Raw genomic sequence first — 24937 nt, 5'->3', positions numbered from 1 at the left:
TAGACTCTCTTGTATCCAGGAATTAATTACCTTTTATGACTTGGAACTCTACCCAAAAAGCCTTTGATGATTCCGTTTTCCAAAAAATGAAGGTTAACTTACTTAGCCTCTGTCTACCTCCTCTCCCACCATCTACACTCTGGTACCAGTTTCATGTTGCAGGAATGTGCAATAGGGTTCTTCCTATCCTGGAGTTTTTAGAAGAGGCCTCAGAGATCAGACCACCTATGAAAAGCTTGCTAAAGGATTGTAAAACTAGTATTAAAAGACACCCTAAGGATATAAAATAAAAGTGGAAAAGCCAAGGGTGAGGAATAAGGGAGACTGAATTTGACTTTGGTGTCTGAGATAGCAAACCAAAAGGTAAAGGCTGCTTTGGAAACAGACAATGTGTACACTGATGACAAGGCAAAGGTGTGTGTGGCTTCATCTGGCACAAGGGGGCCAGTTCAGTGGATCTTAAATGGGACCCCATCCAAAGGGGTCAACTGAAAGAGCGATGTTGTTTAGCCCCTCTCCCCCCAGTAGATGGGTAAACCACCTGAAGGATAAGAATGAAAGGGAGTCCTCAGCAGAACAGTAGCTGAGAAGCACAGAAGGGAGAGGGAGGTTGAACACAAGCTCTAACGCTTTAAATAGACTGCTATGAGGTGAATGGGATCTCAGTGGGGACATCATAGCAAGTCATCAGAGCAGGGTGTGTGAAGAGGACCCAGTGGTCTATGGTGGAGGACTCTGGGTGCCTTGCTTGTGGGTGTGATGTGGTAATTTACATCTGAAAAGGCATAAGCCTATACCTCTGAATCACACGTAGTATTGTAAATCAATACTTTTTTAAAAACACACATATGAAAGGAGACATTTTTGGACATGCACCTCACACTGAGGACTTAATGAAACCAGATCAAGAATAATGACCACATCGGTCAAGTAAGACCTTCCCGAGAGACACTCATCCTCTGTGTGGATGAGTCCATGCAGCATCTAGCTAGGCGGCAGAGGAGAGTGAGGAAACAGAAGCAGCATAGCAAGCCCATCTTCCCCAGCCCCCACTGTCTCTGTCTGTACTTCTAAGCCTGAAATAAGCTGTAGCTGTGGGAGTAAGAAATTTTCAATTAGATGAGATGGGAGTTTACAGTATTACAAGATAAGTAGAGCAGTATGTGGAGTTATACATTTAATGCTTCAAAATGAACCAAGGATTTTTTTTTTCAATTCTTTAAGAGCTTAGGAATGCGATGGGTTCTCCTGAAATTTCATCACAGGACAATAATAGTTCATGGAACAAATTTAATAGAAGACAAATAAAGCAACTTTCCCCACTATACCTATGACTGTATAGGTCTTTCAATAAATGAGGACATACACAAGCCATGGCTCTTTTCCCCTCCCTCCCTGGCTAGTCTTCCTGTTCAACTACATTATCAAATCTCTTTTAATTATGTAAGGTGACAAGCTATAATAGCTTCCTTTATAAAGGGAGGCTTGGAGAAAAAACTCTCTTGCCTCGATACCTTACTCCTATTCCCCATTTATTCCCCTTTCCTTGTTCACACTACTCCTTCTACACTGATCCTTTGTTTCTTGCGTAAGATAAAAGCACACTCCTGCCCCAGGGCCTTTGCACTTGCTTTTATCTCTCTACCTGTATCACTCCTTACTACATGTTTCAATCCTTTTGTCCTTTCCAGTATCTACTTAATGCAACCTCATCATTGGGTTCACCCAAACCACCCTTTAATGAAATAACACTTGTCCTCACCACAGTATATAACCTCTATATTCTTCTTTTATTTTCTACATAGCATTATCACAGCTGACATAATAAATATTTGGATATTCATGTATTTTTACCATCCCACACTCTACCAGACTATAAATCTCATGTTGGTGGGACTTTTGTTTTTTCACAGCTGTTTCCTTACTGCCTTGAACAGTGCCTAGCATATAGAACACACGAATACTTCTAAATGAATGAAAGCTTTCTATCTTGCTTAGGCATTCCAATTGCTATAAAACTTCCCATAGTTCCCTTTTTTACATTCCAACTCCAACTAAGCCTACCTAAATCCAGTGCATCCTTTGAGTCTCCATTTCTACACTACCTTCTCTGTGCCACTGTCCTTTGTTAGATTTAATTGCTCTCTCCAGCACTCATAACTCTTGGTTATTTTTCACTTTAATCAAATTCTTGCTCTTAACCGCTTCATCATACTGCCTTTTAGACTCATGTTGTTTCTTGATTTTTAGGTTTTAGAGATGACTAACTCAGCAACCACAGCTCCTGCTCATGCTGTACAATTGTAAAGTAGCTGACTTTGAACTCCATGAAACAGTATAAATCCTAAAGCTAGATTGTTCACTCTCTCAGTCCCACCACATGTGTTTTCCTTTCTCCTTTTTCTTTTTCTTCTTTTCCTTTATATTTTTCTTCTCAATTAAAAAAAAACAAAAAACCAAGCACATATTGTCTGTCATTCATTTTCTTGAAGCTTCTTTCATTTGCTATTAAGGACGAAGTTCATCTCTTCCACTGAGTGGTTGTTCTGTGACCTTGGAAATGGAGAATTCCTTCTCTCACTGGCTTATTTCACAATTGAAATGCTCCTAACTGTTTTATCTTGTATTGATGAATGGGGAGGGTCAATAATGACTGATAAACTTTCCATCAACATACATGAGGGAAATGGCATGGAGCTCTCAAGAAGATGAAATCATTTTCTATTATCCCTGAAATGATTCAGAGGGTGGGCTGTGCCATCATTTGAGCTTGATGTCTCCCTAATAAGATCTCTTTAGATTTGGGCCCAAAAACCTGGTACTATCTCATGTCAAAATTTGGAGAAGTTACAAATTTACAAATAATGTTTTATTTTTATCCCTTTCTCCCTATTTTTATTCTCTGAGATCATTTGCATGAGGAAAAATTTCATTAGAATCACTAGTTGAGAACCTCTTTATTAGAAGAAATAAATCTGTTGATCAGATAATTTCACAAGTTCTATTGAGTGAAATAAACTGAATAGTATCTTCAATAGATAGTTAGTAAACTATTGGTCGCCATATTATTGATATCTTATCTCATTCATCTCTAACACTTTGCCTGCACCTCTTCAAGCCATGGCGCCAGACAAGATTAATCTAACCTTCCTTTGCATTACAATAGCACTTTATTCATAGGTCTATTGCCACATGCATTTTTTTTTCTATTAAAATGTATTAAATGTGTACTCTGCCATTGGACCTTGAGCTTCCAAAGGCTGTGACTGTAGCTTATTCATCTCTGTATATCTAAGGTGTGTCAGAATACAGAAAAAGTAGAAATAATATATGAGCTACTCTGTCTAGTTCAGGTTGGTAGAGTACATGGACATTTGTTGAATAACTGGTATGTGCTGGATATTTAAAAATGCTTAGTAGGGGCCTCCCCGGTGGCGCAGCGGTTGAGCGCTGGGTTGCGAAGCTGCCCGCGGCCTCTGCGGTGCCGGTTCGATCCCCGGCTGCTCCCCGGCCACCGGAGGAGGGTCCCACATGGCGCGCAGACCTCTCCTGCCGCCCGCTGCTCCCCTCAGCAGTGTACTTCGGTCCTTCTGCCTGCTCTGCTCCCCGCTCTGGCTCTGGTGAATTCTCTCACCCTCCCGCGCTTCTGACTGTACCCAGTGCATGTATAAACAAAACAAACAAACAAACAAATAAATAAATAAAAACATGCCTCTATTAAAAAAAATAAATAAATAAAATAAAAATGCTTAGTAGTTCTTTAATCTTTGTAGTGACCCTAAAAAGCATTGTTCTCCATGTGTTAGGGGTGAGAGAGTACATAAGTGATTTCTCCAGCCTGGCAGCATCTCAAGGATTGATTGAACTAGTGATCTTGATTGCTGTCTGGAAATCCTCAATAGCATGGAGACATCTTAGGGGCATCAACTGTGTTGGGAGGCAAGGAGATTTAATGGGAAATAAACTTTTTTGATGGAGCACTTTCTCCGTAGAAGAGTACCTTTGCCTTTGACCACAGACAGAAAACCCTCTGTAGGGTGTTGGGTGTCCTGATTTGAGTCCATTTCTGCATGGTTGTCCTCACCAAGACTTTCAGAATATGGAGAGCTAATGGAGTACATCTAAGCCAAAGTTATCTAGGTGAGTCATGACTTGGGAGACCAAATTTAATGCTAGGCCCTCAAGACCAGGCATCCTATGGAGACAAGGTCTTGGGATAGATGTTAACTAAATCAGGGTGCATGTAGGTCTGGAGGGGCTGACAATTGACCACTTGTCCCTTTGAGATGTCCAGGAATCACTTTATTTATTGATTTCTCTGCTTGGATTGGTCAGGTGGTTTTAAAGTCTTGTGTCAAAGTAGCCGGTTTGAAACATCCAAAGCTTGGAGAGAAAGAGGTGGTGGAAAGCATGGTCCAGAGATGAGTAGATGGATGCAATGAGGTGAGGCAGTGAAGAGCTTTCTGGAGAAATGTATTTGAGGCAAAGCCTCTTTCCTCTCCTGGAACTGCTGACTTAGCAGTAACCACACATACTTAGAAGTAACCACACATACTTAGATGCCATGAGGCTGATCTGGAGCTCAGAGAATCTGGAGGTCCAGGAAAGGCCTGCTGTGTGTGGAACAGTTACGTAGCTTGTGACCACAAGAACTTTCAGCAACATAACAGATGATTATCATTCATTATGCATTTGGTTGTAAATCAAAACAAACCAAAATGATCCACTGTGCAAGTTTGGCATCTGGTAATCCTAGCTATGTACTTGAGAAGGCAGCAGTGGGAGATGTGGACTTCTAACTATAAAGCAATCAAAACAGCAATTGGGATTATTTCCCCCATTGCCTTTAAGAATAAAAAAATTCTTCCTTACCACGTGGTAAAAGGACCTCCTTTTGTTTTGACCATTGCCTGCCCTTCACCTCATAGGTTTGCTGTTTTTCTTCTGCCTCTCCTGTTGCAGAGATGCCTGACCTTGCTTAAGTTACAGAATCCCTCTAAGCCTCAGTTCCCTCATGTGTAAAATGGGGATAAAAATAACTACTTTGTAGGCTTGTAACAATTGTTCAATTAGCTAGTGCAAGTAAAGCCACCACCAGTCTTGCACACAGTATAGGCCGATGCAACATAATTTTGCAATTTTTCTTCTTCCTGTTATTGTATCTTTTACTTTCTCGTTTAACCATAACTCCTTCTTCAAACTATTATCATACTAAGAACTTATATACTTATTGAGGTGTTTATCATAGTTATCTTGCCATCTTTGACCTACCTATTAGACAGCTTTACAATGGAAGCTGGGAGAAGGGCAGTATCTTTTTCATCTGTTTCCCAAGAAGCTGACACAAAGTAGGCACTCAACTCAATGATTGCTGAAAGGGAGAGTCTCTATTCTGAAGAACCTTGGTTTTCAACAGGCCCCACATGCTTCCTGGGTCTACTGTTCTGCCTCATTTTCAGCACCTTTTGTGTCAGAAACTGCACCAGGTGCTTTGCAAGCACCATCTCAAATAGCCCCATAGCCCTAGAAGGCAGCTGCTATGCAAACTCTTGACAGATGACTGCAGAGCCTCCATTAACAGAAATACCTTAAGTGTAAACACTAGATGCCTTTTTTTACCATCAGTCCACTAGAAATTTAAATTAAGATCCAAGCAATCCTCTTGGTCTAGCATGACAAGTGAGACCCTTATTTTTCCCACCTAAAGCCTACCATACCTCCAGCAATCCCTACTCTACTCCAACCTCTCTTATTTGTCCCTTGTTAGGATTACCAAGAACAACTCAGAAAAATATAAATTAAACACGTTCTGGTTTAAAAGAATAAGAATATAGAAAGTTACTTGAGCAGTTTTCCCTGTTACTTGCTGCATAAGGCAGTGAGTCATGACTTCTTCTGTATTTCCACTGACCTTCCCAAACATCCCAGAAGGTGAGTATTTTTTTTCTGTCCATGGGAGGAAACCAATATATGCCCAGGTCTCATGTCTCCCTGCATAGAGCTGTGACTCCAAACCTGCCTGAGCCCAAGCCCATCTCCTCAGTATGCCCAAATCCTCATCGGGCCCCCAGGTCACATTAACCAGCATGGCCCTGTCTGTATCCTCCAGAGGCAAGCATGGAAGGGTGTTTCTTCCTACTACAGCTGAGTACCCAGTTACCACCCTACGAGAACAGGCCAGTGGAGTGGAAAGTAGCTCTTACTCTTAACTGACATCTGGAGAGCCAAATTCGCAAATTGGGGGCCTCCCTGGTGGCACAAGCACTATGAAGGTATCTGCAACCACTGCAGCATGAGTTTGATCCCTAGCCAGGGAGCTGACCCACATGGTGCAGCAGACTACTCCTGTCTCACCCACTGCTTCCCTCAGCAGTGTATTTCAGTAGATCTGCCTGTTCTGCTCCCCACTCTGTCACTGATGAAGCCTCTTACCTCCCACACGTCTGTTCTGTACCCCAGTTCGTGTATGCATAAATAATCTTAAAAAAAAAAGATTCTCAAATTGTTAGATCCATGGCAAGCCCACACTTTATCCAGTGGGTATCAACACACACAGTTCTGCTGCAATTCACACATCCTGGAGACTGGGCTGGCCCCGGAGGCCACTTTCATTTAATCTTGTTTCTGCTGGCTGTGTGGTGAGTGGAGTGAGGGAGAAAGGCTGGGATGTGAGGAAATATACTCATCTCCAAAATTTGGATTTGCTTTGCTCATCGAGAGCGCCCTTAAGTAGCACCATTACCATTGTATGGGTTCCTTTCTGTAAATTCAGCTTTTTAGCAAAAGCTAAAACCTCTCAGAAGCATAAGGGCTGGTTCCCCGGCTTTCTGACGCTCAAATATGACTAGTATTTTTCCCACCTGGCCAAAGAGGTAACGGATGTACTAGGAAGAGCACCCATTGCTTTTGGAGTTAGATAGGCCCAGATTAAATCCCTTTTCTGCCTCTTAGTCCCTGTTTGACAATGAACAAAGCTTTGAACTTTTGTGAACCTTGGTTTCTTCATGTATAAACTGAAGGAAATGGCAGAATTATTTTGAAGACTGAGGATGAGGATGTGTATAAAACAATCAACATATAGTAGACACTTAGAAAGTGTTAGTTCCCCCTTTTTCTTTTCCCTTCCCCCCGCATTCATTTGTCTTTTTTTTTTAAAGATTTATTTATTTATGCATACAAGAGCTGGGGTACAGGCCAGAGATGCAGGGGGTGAGAGGACTCACCAGAGACAGAGTCGGGAACAGAACAGGCAGACTGACTGTAACACACTGCTGAGGGGAGCAGCGGGCAAGAAAGGAGATGTCTGCCTCGCCATGTGGGTTTCTCCCTGGCCGGCAAGGGATCGAACTCTTGCTGCAGTGGTTGTGGATTGCTTCATAGTGCATGCTTAACCACTTGCGCCACCAGAGAGGCCCATTTGTCATGGTTTTTATAAAACAAAAGCCATCACAGTTGTCATTTGTTACTTTGGGAGCTAAGTATATTCTGACACAGCATCATACCATATATTTTAGAGATCAGATCGCTGTTGCTTTTTTTCCTCTTGCCCCACTCCGTTTTCTTTTCCTTATTCTAAGGGAATCTAGATGAGCCCCCTCCACTCTCACACTCGATTAAAATCAGGTCTGCTTTCCATGCAGATCATCTGTTCCTTACAAAAGCTTCTCCTGACCATTGTGCACAGCTGAACACTGTTATTCTGAAGTCATCATTTCTTTGGCTTTTGATTGTTCTACAGTGTTTACATATCTTAGGTATTAGCGTGGTCTTTTAAGAGTACAAGCAGAGGTTAAACCCTCCCCCGGAGCAACTTTCTCTCTGAGCTCCTTTCTTCCCTCTGGTTCCTGCCTCTGTGGTACAGCCATTGCTCTTTCATAAGAACTCGTTTAAACAGAAAAAACTTTTTTTTTCAATATGTTTGTCTTTTTCATTGACATGAGGCTCACTTAACATTCCCAGAAAGATGCTGTTGAATATGGAGGAGAGTGAAAAAATACTACTGGAATGATATTTTTTCTCTCTCTCCCAACATTGGAAAATCACATCATGTCCATTGGATTTGCAAGGGGCATATCCCATTCAGGGCACAGGAGAAGCTGGGCCAGTTCCAGAACAAATGTTGAAGAGTGTGCGACCTGCCTGCTGTGCCCTTGCCATTCCTTTTTTACAATGTTTTTCTATTAAAACAAAAAAAGGATCACAGGAAGCATTTGGACTTTTGAGTGCCATTTGAGTTCAAGTCCTGGTTTCTGCTCTGTTTTTAAGCCTGGACACTTGAGTTAAAATCTTTGAGGCTCCAGTTGCCTTTCTGTCAAAACTGGGTGTGCCATGACTTGCCCAGCATCTTAGGTGGGAGAATGTGGACCTGTTCCATATGGGCATGCCGCAGGGGCTTCACGGCACGTGTCACTTCACCTGATGATAATGACTGCTGATACACTCGATGCCAGTCTGGAAATAGCAGGAAGGAAGACCATGGTCCATTGTCCGCTGTGACATGCTGGTACATGGGCTTCCTAGGTGCTGTCCCTCCCTCATAACACAGAAGACAGCTAAGGCTTGCTGGTTTCACACCCTCTCCCTCCCAACTCTATTCCCCAGGCCCCTCTCACCTAACCATCATTATTTTTTAATGTGCTCTTCAGACTCCTTTGTTACAAAGAGGGTGAAAGGGATAAACTCCTTCACCCTAAGCATCTTATTAGCTGATGTTAGATAAACAGTTCTTAGCTTCTAATACTTTTGTAATCACTTAGTGAACTACTCAAGTATCTTTGGATAGTTTTTTATTTCTCTGTGCCCCGCCAGTTTATTCTTTATTAGGCCAAAAATAGATAATTCTGAGAATCAGATGTCCTCAGGTCTAGACTTACAAATACACATCCCAAATTCTGAGCTAAACTGGCAAAGCATGAGTGGTTCTTTGGGGGAGCACTTCTAAAGAACAATAATTGATGTATATGCCAGAAATCCTGACTTTTATTACATGAGGCCCTGATAGCCATCAGCCAGGGCTCTCATTGCCTTATGCGTGCTGTTAGCAGGGTTAAGCCTGAAATGCATTTATTCCCAGTGACAGATCTTGCACATAGACATCAACCCATCGGAATGATGGTGTTGATTCATATCTTGTTTCCCTTCTCTAGAGCCAATAACACCTCTGAACCCTGTTTTACAATTCTAGTCAAGATGGTGTCAGATCTTTTTAAAATGACATGCTCGTGGTACTCCAGTCCATAAATAGGATGTGCACCTTGGCCAGTGTGGAAGGCTTGATACTCATGCAGGCTAGATTTCCCTGGGTCACTGAATGTACCAGGCACTGTACCAAAGCCTATAATAGACTGTGCCACATTTAATCTTTACAAATCTATAAAAAATATCCCATTTACCCCATTTTTAAGGTAGATATACCCTATGGACCAAAGTCACACAGCAAGTTAAGACAGAGCATTGAGAGTAAGTTAGAAGATCTAAGTCAGTGATTAAATTTGCGAGATGATATCGGAGGCCAGACACTTGTATCAAAGCAAAGGGTTGTAACAGAAGAAACCCTTAAATGGTATAGAAACAGCAGGAAGAGAAGGTGTCCACAATTTAGCATTCCAAAACCAGAAGGTAGCTGACGAGGCTGGGTAACAGTGCCGCGTGCTTCCTGCCAGGACGTCTGTGTGCATCTGCTGATCAGCCTTCGCTCTGAGACAGCCCTCAGGTGTCTCTTTACCTGAACCCCAATGTCTGTAAGAGGGAGCTGTTTTCTGATCACCTAGTTCAGAATCAAAAGAGAACATAGGTTGGGCCATATTTGAGACTCACATAGCAATTAGTGCTATGCTCGTTCCTGGGGATGCAACAGAAATAAAAGACACAGCTCTGGCTGAGGGCAGAGCTGGAAACTCCTCAGTGTGTTGTAGACAGCTTTCCTCCTCACCAGCCTCCTCCCTTCCCACACCCTGTCTCCCCCTCTTTTAACCCCTAGAGGATCCACAGAAGAGACCAATAATTGTTTACCTACCACAGATCCTTTGGACTATGAGAATGATACAAGTTATGATTTTTGAAAGATTTATTTATTTATGCATACAAGAACTGGGGTACAGGCCAGAGGTGTGGGGGGTGAGATGATTTACTAGAGACAGAGTGGGGAACAGAACAGGCAGATTGACTGAAATACACTGCTGAGGGGAGCAGCGGGCAAGTCAGGAGAGGTCTGCTGTACCATGTGGGTAGCTCTCTGGCCAGGGATCGAACTTGTGCTGCAGTGGCTGTGGATAGCTTCATAGGTTGTGTCTTAACCCCTTGCACCACCAGGGAGCCCCAAGTTATGATTTTATATCTTTGGAGTCAGATAGCTCTCAGAGCTCTCAAAGCCAAAAGCTCAGTCTGTGCTCACATTTGTATAGAGGAGATCAAGTGTGACTTCTTATCTGTAGGGGAGAGAAAATTTGAGGCAACTTTAGGAAGGCCTCAAAGTTTTCTTGACTGTTCATTCTTTAGTGCAAAGCAACTTTGGGCGCATTAAGTATAAGTGAATGAGAAACATATGGCTTACATTTCCATTGTGATCACATATGGGTCTCAGAATGATGAAGAATGAGGAATTCAGGGTGTAAGGAGTCCAAAATACTTTGCAAATATTTCAGACTTTGCAGGCAACACTTGGCTGCTGCCATCCACCCCAAATCTGGGGACTGTTTGGTTATCAAAGCAAAGCAAAAGGTTGCTTTAGGTGACATGCCTGTTCACTGTCCTCCCTGCCCACTTAATCTGACAAGCCCTAGGAGATAGCTGTGGGCAGGTTTCATGTGTTCTTGTTTTGCTCTAACTGAAAGAAAGGGATTGAGTTTCTAGGAAGGACAAAGTCTTTACTGTAGGACTCTTAAGTTTTCAGAAACCTCCAGACAGAAGGGAGGAAAATTTGGCAAGCGGGAGCTTTATTAACTGTGTGCCTCTTACAGGTGATTAGACATGTTATAGTCAGTCTGTTGTTCTTGTGTCAAATGATACTGTTATGTTAATACTTTCAGCCATGTCCTCCATTTATACAGTGACTTACTTTACAAAAGATATTGCATACATATGACATGCTAGGCACGTATTACATACGTAGCTACATTATTGGTATACTACATAACGTGTTGGAACAGCTTACGATGTGGAAGTAGAGAATCAAGATATGGGGAGGAGCACCTCATTCAGCACTGGGGTAAAAGTCAGGGTCTAAAGAAGGCTTCCCAGAACAGATGAACTGATCTGCATCTTACCAAAGGGTGTGTGACAATTGGAAGGGAAGAGGGAATGCCTTTTACACACAGGGGAAGTTAAAAAGACTCAGACATGACCACAGAAATGGACACTTGGGGAATTTCTAGTTGTTAAGTAGGTTGAGACCTAGGCTGTGATGTGCATGAGACAGTATAAACTGATTGGAAGCAAAACATTGGGGAATGAGAATATGTGTGATTAGGCCAGACAGATAGATAAAAGCCAGATCTCCCAGGGATATTCAGAAGGATTTTAGTAAGGAATGTGTAATTGGGTTTGTGTGTTAGAAAGATCATTATGCTGGAATTAGGGGAGCTGATGTCTCTAAGTGGGGCTTGCAGGGTGAAGGACAGTATTTGAGGCAGGAAATCCAATATAATCACTGCTGCAGTGATCCAGGCAAGAGATGATGGACTGGACTGATGTAGTGGCAGTGCAAAGAAACTGAAAGGCTTGTATTTGAAAAACTGTTGAAAGCACCTGTCACCTCATGTGGGGTGAGATGAGATATGAAGAAGTCAAGAAAGAAATCCTGGGAGTTGTGTAAACAGGGTACCCTTCCCTGAGACAGGAGGCCCAGAACAAGAGTAGCCCCGGGAGGGAGGATGGCAAGTTCTGTCTTGGACATGCTGATTAGACATCCAGTTCACATGCGCAGGGGGAATTCAGGAGCAAGACCTGAGTTTGCTATAAAACTTTGGAACTCAGCAGCATAAAAATTGTCATTACACAACATAGCGGTGAATGAACTACCCTCAGGAAGTGCGGTAATTTAGACAAACACAGAGGAGATGATCCTGGGGAAGAGAAAAAGAAGAGCCTAATTGGGGTAGTGGCTGGACCTAAACCAAGGTCTTTGGACTCAAGATCCTCCCAGTGTCCCAAAAAAAAGTAGAATTAAGCCAAATGTGGTTTCCTAGTTCTTTTTTTTTAATTATTTTTTTAAAGATTTATTTATTTATGCATACAAGAGCTGGGGTACAGGCCAGAGATGTGGGGCGTGAGAGGATTCATCAGAGACAGAGCAGGGAACAGAACAGACAGGCTGAGTGAAATACACTGCTGAGGGGAGCAGTGGGCGAGACAGGACAGGTCTGTCGCGCCATGTGGGACCCTCGGATCAAACCTACACTGCAGAGGCTGCAGATTGCTTCATTATGCGGTGCTTAACCCCTTGTGCCACCAGAGAGGCCCAGTTTCCCATTTCTTGAGAACATATTATGTTCTTGGGTCATTATATTCACTATGCCACTTAGGCCTAGCACAGAGCTCTAGTAGACACGATTATCCTTTATGAGGAGACTCAGAGAGACTCAAGGGTATCTGGCCGCGAAAGGATTGAAATTGAATTGAAACCCAGATTTTGTCTGACTCCACAATTCTGTGCTCCTATGACTGAACTATGCTCACTGCTTTCAAGACATTTTTCCCTGCTGTTTCATAAGAGAAGAAAACAAATCATTATGGTTCTCTCTGAGAAGTGCAGAAATAGAGGTGAATGCTAAGAGCCCCCATTCATCAACAGAATTCTTTATGCTGTTTTTACTGTGTCATGAGCCAGGAGTTGGCTGGAATGTATATAATTTTTTTTCTAGTAAGATGATAGCGCAGTCCATTTGGAGGGAGAGATGAGCCACCACGGAAATACCCAGTCCCACACATGCCTGTGGCTACCCTCTAACATTCCCAACCTGGCTGGAGGCACTCAAAACAAAACCTCCTGTTCCCTCCCAGGAACACTGGCGCCTGGAGCCTGCCTCTTGCCCCTGCCAGAGGCTTAGGCCAACCTCAGGATGATGGGTTGGGGGAAGCAGAATGGACACAATTGGAGCAGCTCCCCATTCTGAGCCCAGTCATCTCTCCCAGAAAGAGGTGTGAGCAGGCGCCTGGGTTTAAGCACTGCAGGGCGGCTCAGCTGACGGCCGCAGAGCCTTGTGTGAGACTCGGCCAGTGGCATCCACTAATGAAGCCGGCATGGGCACAGACATGAAAAGAGATAAGAACACATGGGCAGCAACTTCTAATCCCAGCTCTACCACTTCTCATCCTGTGGTCCTGCATGCTTTGCTTCCCCTCCTCATGTCTGTGTCTTCAGCTGTAAAATGTGCTGTGTGTGTTTCACTCCACCTACTGTCAGGGTTATTTCAAGTCTGACTGCAAATGTATACACCAAGGCACCTAGATCCCAAACCATCCTGCCCCGCAGCTTCTCCTTGTTTGTGATCTTCAGGGGAACGGATATTGTATCCCTTGTGTGGCTCATGGTATCCATCTTACTATTTCTTTTCATGTATGAAACGTTAGTTTGAACTCTGTGTATCCAGTAAATATTAAATAAAGGACCAGGAAAATGAATAACTATAAGAAAGTGAAAATCAAAATCAACAAACAACTATGAACCAGATACACTCTATGGGGGGTGGGGGAAGGATTGGGGTCAAAATAAGGGGGTTGCAATTGTATGGGGAATAAAAAAATAAAATTTATAAAAAAAAATACTCCAATATAATAAAAAAAGAAAAAAAAAGATATTATATTAAAGAAATATTATTCAGCTACTATGTTATAGATAGTAGTCATTAAATATAACTCACAAACAACCCCCTGTAATCTTGGCCATGGGTCAGAGGAGTTGTAGAGCAAAGTGGGTACTTGGAGAAACCCCAAGACATGATCCACTGCAACCCCCTGTGCCCCAGGCCATGGGAGGGCAGAGTCTGGGCTGAAGTAGCTTGTTGGGGAGTTTTGATCACCTGGCTGAGGTAGAATGACTCAACTGAATGGAATCTAAGAGACAATCAAAGGCAGAAGATAGCTCAAACACCTCTAGCCTGAAATATTTATTTAATAGAAGAAGAGAATAAGGAAAATAGAGGAAACTGAGTTGGTAGTTCATAGCTTGGATCCTGCACCAACAACTCCTATTCTAATTACAAGCTATTTGAATTCCATCAACCTAAATGTCCTCATTCATGCAATAAGTATAATAATAATAATAGGGCCCTCCTTGGGTTGTCATGAGTCTTAAATGCGATAATGTATATAAAGAGCCATGAAGACTCTTTGACACATAATAAGCCCATTGTAACAATTACGAATTACTGTTTTATTAGTGTTTCTTCTTTTTCTACTTCTTCTTTTTTCTATATTATTATTCCTAATGAGTAGTGCCTGACTTTGAGGGCGGTTTCACTGAGACTTTTTCCCAGTCATAGCTTTTTCAAAAATGAAAATTTGACAAGCCGTGGGGTGTATTACTATAAAAATATAGCCATCCTTCAAATCATAGGATGTTTTCTTTAATGTAAAAAGGGGAACTTTAAACTAAGCCTGCATGCAAATCAAAATGCTGGTACAACTTTATGGCTCGGCGCATTGCCTACGTAGCCCTGGCTGTCTGGAATGCCCTCTCTTTCAATCTAAGCAGACACATGTTCCTACTTCAAGGCCTTACTCCACTGTGACCACCTATATAATGCATTCACTCTTCTCCCAGGCAGTTTAGGCTCTAAGCACACCCCTCTCTTACCTCACTGTAACAGTTGGCATGTTTTCCTATAATTTTTTTTTCCTCTATCTCTGTCTGTCCATTCCTCTAGGCGTTTCCTGATGAAAGGGGTTGTTCCCTATTATTTAATAATATTTTGCTCCATCATTTTTAGAGCCTTGTTGCTGATCTCAGTGCCTGGCATATAGTATGCAACTAAACGTTTGCTTTACTACAGGTCTTTGCAATTTCATTTGTATCAGATATAATTAAAAATATATCAAAGGTCTAGATACAGTTTAAACAACACTAAACTGATCATGTACCACCACCGATGAACAAGAATATTATCAAAAAGAATACTACCAGTTCCTTTTAAGTAAAAAATCTTACTTGTTTGATTAGATAAATCTTAACTGTTTTCTTATATATTGTTTAATGTTCTAATTTTTAAAGTAATTTTTAATCTCGATTTGAACATACCCCATAAAATTCTTCCAAGTTGATACTATCTAAAAATATGATAGACTTTACTTCTATACTGTGTTCTTCTTCTTCATTATCAAGAATATTGACTAAGCACAAGCTGAATTTAGAGACCTCCTTCCTTAGTCACAGTTACTTTTGCCTGTGACCATACATGAGCTATCTATTACATGAGCCTCATTTCAAGGAGAACTAACATTTATTTGGTACTTAGCATATATATAATAAGCTATTCATAGGTAATGAATGGTTCCTCTGACATTCATCATTCCTCCCATTTTGAAAATGAAGAAATTGAGGCTGAGAAAGATGACATTGCAGTATATCACCTGGCTGGCACCTGGCAATTGGGAATAGAATCAAGCTAGTTCTTTTCTCCATCCATGTGCTCTCTCTTACAAGAGTAGCCAGGAAAAGGCATCAGAAGCCTTTTAGAAAGGAAGATTCCCTAACCTGCTTGTCATCAGGAGGAATGAACCTCCTGGTTTATTCCTCTCAACTCATGGTATGTCAGCTCTAAGAGCCCTGCCTTTCTGCCCTTGGAAGGCAAATGAAGGATTCAAAGCAATGGTGGCCACTGAGCAAGACCGTACTTAAGCAGAGACAAATATAGAATCTGTAGAGCCTGGTTGCTTTGTATTTTTATAACTTTGGGCCAGCTATTTAACAGTCTGTACCGCAGTTTGTACATCTGTACAGTAGGAATAATGATTGAATCCTCTCTTAGGGTGATTGTGAGAATAATGTGATTTCTGTAGCTTGAATTTGTTTAGAATAAGTCTTTTAGTAAGTACCCTGCCTGGCTCTGATGTTGTTGTTGTCAGCAGTTCCATATGACAGGGAAGCCAGTGCCTTGCAGACCACTGTCATTAGTGGGGTAAGATGTACACCTTCTTTCTGTGAAACAGCAGCCATCAGGTCAAGATGGCTGTCAGCATGGAAAAGAGCTTTCCCCCAAATCTTTTTAAATATTTAGATTCAGTGGGGCCTCCCTGGTGGCGCAAGGGGTTAAGCAACGCACTGTGAAGCAATCTGCAGCCTCTGCAGCACGAGTTCGATCCCCGGCTGGCCAGGGAACAACTCACATGATGAAACAGACCTCTCCTGTCTCACCTGCTGCTCCCCTCAGCAGTGTATTTCAGTCAGTCTGCCTGTTCTGCTCCCCACTCTGTCTCTAGTGAATCCTCTCACCCCCTCCCCGTATCTCTGGCCTGTACCCCAGCTCTTGTACACATAAATACATAAATCATAAATAAATAAATAAATATTTAGATTCATTGTAAAGGGAGTAAAGCACGTATAAACACCTAAATATGTTCTCTCCTTAGCAAGCTATTACTTCTTTTCTCCCAGAGCACAGGGTTTGGGAGAGATTGAAGGTACTCTGGGAAACGTGTTTCTGTGTATTTGTTTCCTTTGCTTTGCTCCAGGTGTCTGATGAGGAGCACGTGCCTTTCCAGAGGAGGGAGCACAACAGGAGTCAATATTAGATTTCCTCCCTGGATAGAGTAAGGCAGTCTTCACCAGGCACTTCCTAGCAACCAACCATAATCTTCACAGTAACATCCATAAAGCATGGGGATTAGAAATTGGGGGGAAGGAGGGAGGGAATATGGGGAGTGAAGTACAACCTTCCTAAGCAATTTATAGATACACGTTCAAAAAGCTGCAAAAAATAAAGCAATTCATAGGTTTGTGTTCAAAATCTGCCTGGGTACAAGTCCCACCTCATGACTCACCAGGTCTGTGATTGTGAACAGTTTATGCAACCTCTCTGAGACTAATCTGTCAAATGTGAAGAGTTCTGGAAGCCAAGAGATACAGGGCATGAAAATAGATGACTTTTATTTTTGTCTGTCTACCTGTCAAACCCTGGGTCTTAAGTGGTGATGACCCTGGCCTGTATTATTCACCACAAAGCAGCTCTGGGGTGCACTTCAGGTACTTTTTAAGAATGGTGATAAAATTTTCACTGTGAAAGGTAAAGTGACAAAAATAAAGCCCATATAGTGTGCACTCTGTCTGACTGGAATCCTCTCTGTAATACATACACACACACACACACACACACATATACACACAGACACAAACACACATGTAAAACATATGCACATAAATACACAGATGCACATACATACAGTCATACCCACATGCATAATTTCTGTGTATATTTTACCTATTAATTCAGACATCACTTCCTCAGAATAGCATTCCCTGATCCCTGGACTCATAGTCTATGTATATGCTATTATAATACCCTTTACTTTTCCTTCTTTGACTTATAGTTGTGATTACACATTAGTTTGACAACTTGGTTAATGTCTATATCAGGTAATCAGTGTCTCAGTTTGCCTAGCATGGAGCGTTCTCCAGGACACAGGACTTTCAGTGCCAAATCTGGGGGAATTCTGACCCACACTGAATGATTGGTCATCTAGTCTGCTCCCTTTCACGGTGGCGTGTACGCCATGCTCCATGAAGGCGGGCACTGTGCTTTCTTGTTTACCATTTACAAGGCACAAGCTGAGCTCACAATAGAACTCAGAATATATCTCTTGAACCTATAAAGGAATGAGTAAATATGTCAGCATAAGCCAAATCGACTTGCCTTCAGAAACCTTTTTTTCCCCTCAAGTGATTATTCTCATTTCAGTTGTTAAATGTGCCCATTTTTTATAAACTACATCTATTTGAGAAAATGTTAATTTGAAAATATTGTGTTGCTTCCTTATCTTCCCTTACCCCCTGCCAGTTTGGGGATGGGAAAACCTACTGATTTGAGATCTCATTAATTTAGTGGAAAGAGAACCAGGTTAGTTGGGATCCAGACACTGAAAGGTTTGGTCAGCTATGCTCAAATGCTGCACTGTAAATTTCATGAGGGCAGAAGTTACAGATTGTCACCACAATATCCCTAGGGCCCAGCATAATACCAAGCATATTGTTGAAGCTAAATAAATATTTCTGAGATAAATGAATAAATAGAGTCTCTGCTCAGTCTGCAGATGTGGGGGAGTAGCTAGAGCTGGCATACTGAATTCCCCTTCCCTCCTCACCTTCTAGCTATACCTTGCCGCAACCATCAATACGAGTTCAACATCCTTTCCTGCTGGGGGGATGAGAGTTTGTGCCATTCCAGATGTGTGATGCATACATGGTCCATCCCTGCCTGTCCTAGCTCCCCTCTTCATATACATATTTCCTAATACCTAGAGGGACTTCCATGGTCTGCTGCAAAAATTTTTAAGTATCTGAATACTAAGGTCACCTCTGTCTTATCTACATGACTTTGTTCAACCTATTCTCATGGCTTAGAATGCCTGTTCCACTTTACCTGGCTAAATCTGACTAGTATAAGCATTTCTTTAAGGTTTATCTTTTTTTAAAGATTTATTTATTTATGCAAACAAGAACTGGGATACAGGCCAGAGGTGGGGGGGGGGGGCGGTGGTGAGAGGATTCACCAGAGACAGAGTGGGAAACAGAACAGGCAGACTAACTGAAATACACTGCTGAGGGGAGCAGCGGGCAAGTCAGGAGAGGTCTGCCGTGCCATGTGGGTTGCTCTGCCGTGCCATGTGGGTTGGGATGGAACTTGTGCTGTAGAAACTGCAGAAAGCATCATAGGTTGCATCTTAAAACCTTGCACCACCAGGGTAGTCCAGTTTAACATTTTCTAAGAAGCCACCTCTGAATCATTTCACTCGGCACCTCCTGTGCCTCTCCATTCTGTGTTTTGTCTTTGTCATTCTGTGGACCACACTGGATTCTATTTGTCTATTTACTTATCGACCTCTCCTCCAGATAGAGAGTTCCTTAAAGGTAAGAACCCTTTCTGATTCATCCCTGTGTCCCTAGCACCCAACAGAGAGAGTTGGCATGTTGTTATATATTAGGTGGCTAGAGTTTGTCAAAGAAGAGACTATGTCAGTTTTCTACTGCCACAAAAATGCTGTGTAACAAACAAACACAAAGTCGTAACTACAAGAAGATTTACTTTTTTCTTTTTATTAAGGTAGCATGAGGTCATAATACTGTAGTTTTGAGGTGTACAAATGTTTCTCACCTCAACAACTTTATATTTCACACCATGACCACCACCAAATGTCCAGTCACCACCTACCACCAACCTATTCCCTCTCTTTCCTTTCCCTTCAAGTAACTGCCATTCTGTTTGGCCAAGTCTAAGAGATTGTTTTTGTTTAATTTTATTTGTTGATTTGCTTTTCTTCTTTATGTCCCACAAATGAATGGAATCAACAAGTATTTGTCTTTCTCCTTCTGATTTTTCCCACTTAACATAAGCCCCTCAAATGGCAAGATTTCATCCTTTTTATGGATGAGTAGTATACCACTGTCTGTACAGACCACATCTTCTTAATCTACTAACCTGTCCTCACACACTTGTGATGTTTTCATATCTTGGGCATTGTGAATAGTGCTGCAGTGAACATAGGGGTGCATGTATCTTTTCAAATTAGTGTTTTTTTTTTCTTTTCCTTAAAAAGATAAAATTTATTTATTTTTTTAAAGATTTATTTATTTATACAAGCTCTGGGTACAGTCAGAAGCGCGGGAGGGTGAGAGAATTCACCAGAGCCAGAGCGGGGAGCAGAGCAGGCAGCAGGACCGAAGTACACTGCTGAGGGGAGCTGCGGGTGGCAGGAGAGGTCTGCGCGCCATGTGGGACCCTCCTCAGGTAGCCGGGGAGCAGCCGGGGATCGAACTGTCACTGCAGAGGCTGCGGGCAGCTTTGCAACCCAGCATTCAACCACTGCGCCACCGGGGAGGCCCTTATTTATTTTTTATAATTTTTTACATCATTGTTCATTTTTAAGCAGTATTTGCTTCTCCCCATCCCCTCAGGTGTAGTCCCCATAGAGTTTCCTTCCCCAAGGCACCCGTGCACCATCACCTCAGTCCCCTGTGCTCCTCTCACCCTCCCTCTGATCCCTCTCCCTCCTCCTCCCCTGCAGGATGTCGCTGATTTATAATTGTCCATTTTTGCTTTGTTGTGTTTTGTACTGTTTTTATTGTTTTACACTGATGTCTTATTTGCTTCCCCTATATTTCTGTTATAAGTGAAACCATCAAAAAAATTAGTGTTTTCATAATCTTTGGATAAATACCTAGAAGTAGAATTACTGGGATCATATGGTAGTTCTATTTTAACTTTTTGAGGAAATTCCATGCTGTTTTCTGTTGGGAATGCCATCAACAGTATACATGAGGCTTCTTTTTCTCCATATCCTCATCAACACTTGTTTTGCTTATTTAACAAGACATATTTTGTTCACAAGTCTGTCACTTGGCTGGGTGATTCTAGTGATCTGGACCTGCCAGCTGTTGGTTGACTGGAAGGGTTGGCTGGTCGTGTTTAGGTTCCCTCCTTTATGGGCAACATCAGAGCCATTGCAATGGCTTTTCTACCTAGCAACAGCATGTTTTTATGGAAAAAGGAGAGGAGCAAAAGAGATGCAATCCTCTTGAGGCCTGGAGCCAGGACACTGGTGAAATGTCACTTCCTCCTCATCCTGTTGGCCAGAACAAGTCACAAGTCAGACCTGCATTCAAGGGGCAAGAAAATATATCCCACATCTCAGAGGAGCTGAGAAGTCTCATTACAGAGGAGGCGGAAATAGGGAGGCATACAAAATGTCAACCATCTTTGCTATCCGTCCACTGTGGGGGGAGCCAACCAGGAAATGTTTCACCAGTTTCTTTCCAGTTTCTTCTTTTTTACTACTCTGACATCAGAATGAATTTATCAGAAAAGTTTCCAAAGATGAAGCCTTGCCCTTCCTTGGGAATGAGTGACATCCTTACCATCAAAGTCATTTAATAAGCTGAATTCCATGGTTACAGAAACATCAAAAGGGAGGAGCCTCCTTCTCAGGCTCTCAGGGTCCCTATTTTCATATACTTTTTCCCTTTCTTTCCAGATCAACAAGAACCCAATTTTTGTCCCAGGCGTCTGGGGCCCTTATTTCTCAGCCATGGTCCCTGGGTTCTGGCTGAGTGAAGGTGGTCAGAGCGTTACTGGAAAACTGGTAAGTTGACACTTTTTCCATATGATCTTTAATGTTTTTATACCTTTGACAGGTACCTTTGTCCCACTACCCATATAGCCAGGATCTGGAATGCAGACTCCTACCTCAGAAGAACTGACTTTCTCTTAGCATACAGACTAACACGTGGTGTGTGTGCAGCAGTAGTTTGCCAAAGGAATACATGCTGGTTCAGGCAGTAGTGACTAAGGTCTCTTCTCAGCTATCCTCAGCACGACTATCCTTTTTCTTCATGGCAGCAAGAGTGATGTTCTACTGTGTGAGAAGGACCATGTTAATCTCCAACCAAAATCCTTCAGTGGTTCCCCAGAGCCCTCAGACAGATGGTATTCTGGGCTCCTCATATCCCCTGTGGTCTGCCCATTGCAGCTTCCCCCATGTACTTGTCACTAGGCAAGATGACCCTACGCACAGCTCACCCATAGTTCATCTCAGTCACCTTCTCTGTGCCTTTGAGTTTGCTTCTTTCCCTGTTCAGAGAATTCTTTACCATTTTGATAATTTCACTTTTCCTTTATGACACAATTTCAGTTATTTGTACATTCTGTTATCATATCGGTTTCCTAGTCTGTCTTCCAGGAGACTTTGAGCTTTTTAAAGATAAGGGCCATAATTATACTTAGTGTAACAAGCTCAGTGCCTGGTTTATAGAAGTGCTTGATAAAAATATCCTTGGAATCATGGGGTTGTCTAATAGGAGAGCCAGAAGAGCTCTAATAGTGAGATGAGTACTATTCCGGAGATGCAGGGCAAAGAGTTGGGACAAAACTAGGTAAATATAACTTGCAAGGAAGAAAGTGTTTGTGCTGACTTTTAGAAGAGAAATAGGAGCAAACCAGACAAAGCAGGATGGGCATACTCTTCTAGACAGAATACTGGCATAGGAACAATGGGAGTGAAAAATAACAAGGCATACTTGAGGGTAATTGCAAATGGTCCAGAGTTTCAGTTGTGGCATAAACTGTTGTTAAGAGAATGACTTACAATAAAAGTTAGAGATCTGGGCAGGGACCACATCATAAGAAGTCCCTGTAAACATGCGAAGGAATTGAACTTTATCTAGTAGACCAAGATGAACCAGCAAATGCTTGAAAGAATGAACTTGATATAGTCAGACCTCAGCTGTAAATCTCTGCCTGGCGACAGTAAGGACAGAGGACTCTAAGCACATGACTGGAGGTAGAGAGACCACTTTTAGTATGCCAGCCTGCACACAAAATGCCATGAGGGCTTGAATGAAGAAAGTGCCTATGAAGACTGAGAATTGAGGTCAAGAGATCAGCAGGCCTCAGAGGGAATGGGGGTGGAAAATGAGGGAAAATGAGACCTCAGTTCACTTACCCAACCCTACATTAACTATGTTATATTGAAATCATCTGTTTATGATCTGATTCGCCTACCAACTCCTCTAAATGTTTAGCTAAATTAAAAGTGATCTGACCCAAAGCCGAATAGGCATGCAAATAACCATTAGTTTCCATTTCTTAGTATATTGCTATTTTATACTGGGCTCCCTCAAATTCTCTGTAAAAGCCTGTGGAAGCATAGGTAGATGGCTGGGCTCGGTGGGCATGTTCTGTGCCCTTACTTTAGTGCCAGCGTATAGAGATGAATATAATGAACTAGACCCCATCAAACCCTGAATTGAATAAGCTTATTGTCCAAAAGGGAAGTTTAGTGAATATAAAATGACATCTAATTGATGTTATAACCAGAGCTAGGAAAACTGAGACCACCGTATGCCTAAGTTGAAATGGGACTTGAGTTTTGCATGCTCCTATTTTAAACTATTGTCCTGTATTTGCACAATTTTCAACTATTCATTCCCATTCTATGACACATTGAGAACCCATTACTGAAATACAGTCTGTTTTAACCCCACATCATGGTCTAATCATCCTTAGCAGACCCAGAACTCATAACTGACACAATCCAGAGGCATTTTTTAAGAAAAATAACAATCCTTTAAACCACTTCTTTGTGCATGATGCATTGTCCATGAAGCTGTCCATCAACAGGTTTTCGGAGGCTTAGTATGCAAATGAAACATCTGTGTCAGTCTGGAAAAGCTTACCCCAGTATTTGGCTCAAAGTTTGAGCTGTTGCCATGGATATAAGCTCTCTTTACCCAAACGTATGACAAATCTTTGTGGACAAGAATCGGGTATGCCTGTTTCCTGAGTCTGAATTTAAATAAAAAATGTGATTTCTTTCTAGCCATCAATAAAATCTTCATACAATAATCCACTGGGATTTTCAACAGGAGTTATAGTGATTGTTGGTCTTTATCTAGTTAGTTGATTTTGCATCATTAACTAATCAAAATGAGGATGTAGCTTCACTTTGGGCTGTCCACATACAGGGTTTATTGACATGGCCGTGGAGTCTGATTGACCCATGAGGTGCAAAGTGAAATCTTACAAAAATCTAAAAGCTAGCATAATGGACCAGAATCTGAATCTGAACAAAATAGATTGACTAATAAAACCTCGGTCCAGAGAAGCCAAACAAAGAAACAGAAACTACCTATAAAATAATTAGATGAAATAATAATAACAATAATGAAGATAATAACAAAAATGACACCTTACTGAGTGTGCTTTTGTGTTCATGGAAGCATGATCTTGTTAATCATTGAATGACATGCATAATAATCACAAGATCTAATATTTATTTTGAAGACTTATTTTCCAGTCTCAGTTCTAAGAGCTTTTTATATAGTCTCTCATTCCAACCTCCTCCCTATGCTGCTCAACACAGAGCTAGCCGCAGGAAGTCAGGCAGTCTTCCATAAGTGGGTGCATAAGGAGCTCGCTGTGGGCACAGTGTCGTACTTGGTATAGTGATCATGATTTCATCCCTGTATGCATTTATTTATTGTGATGACTGTGGGCAAGGAAAGAAAATGGTTTCATGGTTCTTGTCCTCTAGTAGCTTATCCTCAAATGGGAAAGTTGGATATAGAACCTATCATTATAATTATAAATTGTAGCACATAAAAGTAGATTGCACTACCCCTGCCACCTTCTGGGAAGGCAAGGGCTAATACTCTTTGAGTAACTTATCATGTGCCAGTCACTTCTAGGCCCTTATTAAGATTCAGCCTTTCTTTGGCTCTTCACAGCTTGTCTGGGTGGTAAGTGTTATGATTGTCAGTTTTACTAGTGAATAAAGAAGCTCAGAACAGTGAGGTCACTTGATGAAGTTCTTACTTAGAAGTGAGAGAGCCTTGATTCACACACAAATGGACTACAGGAGGCTCCAGATCTTTCCCAATCTGGACCTCACTTTTGTGGACCTGCATTTCTGAGTTTTTCTTCTAGTATTTTTTGGTAGATTTCCTAAAGAAGCAACTATCATCAGTTTATGTGACTTTCTTTCCAAGTGTATTGAAGCAGATAGAGTTGACACACTTTGTAACCATGAGAATAAAGCATATGAATATCAGTATAGTCAGGATCCATGTAAAGCCATGGATGTATACCCAACATTTCACATTAGCTCATTGGAAGGACTTCATGGATACAAAACTAACTCTGCATAAACAAATGTCTTTTTGGTCCCTCCTCCTGCCCAGGCTTTTACTCAGTTGTGTCCCTGAGATCCGGCACAGCTCCCTAATTATCTTATG

General features: G+C 41.9%; 1 protein-coding gene across 2 annotated transcripts in view; it reads left to right on the top strand.

Annotated features, from left to right (window-relative positions):
* The window catches only part of FGGY (FGGY carbohydrate kinase domain containing), a gene marked incomplete at both ends in the record, with an annotated part of 393087 nt that overhangs the window by 231733 nt on the left and 136417 nt on the right, over positions 1-24937 (top strand). For both annotated transcript variants that reach the window (XM_084243991.1, XM_084243992.1), the window contains one exon: positions 21181-21288. In XM_084243991.1, coding sequence (XP_084100117.1) covers positions 21181-21288 — 108 coding nt within the window. The remainder of the gene's footprint in view (positions 1-21180; positions 21289-24937) is intronic.

Source organism: Talpa europaea (assembly GCF_964194135.1).
Source record: "Talpa europaea genome assembly, chromosome: 9".
Classification (NCBI taxonomy): domain Eukaryota; kingdom Metazoa; phylum Chordata; class Mammalia; order Eulipotyphla; family Talpidae; genus Talpa; species Talpa europaea.
The sequence above is the reverse complement of the archived record's forward strand: the minus strand, read 5'-3'. Positions and strand labels throughout refer to the sequence as shown.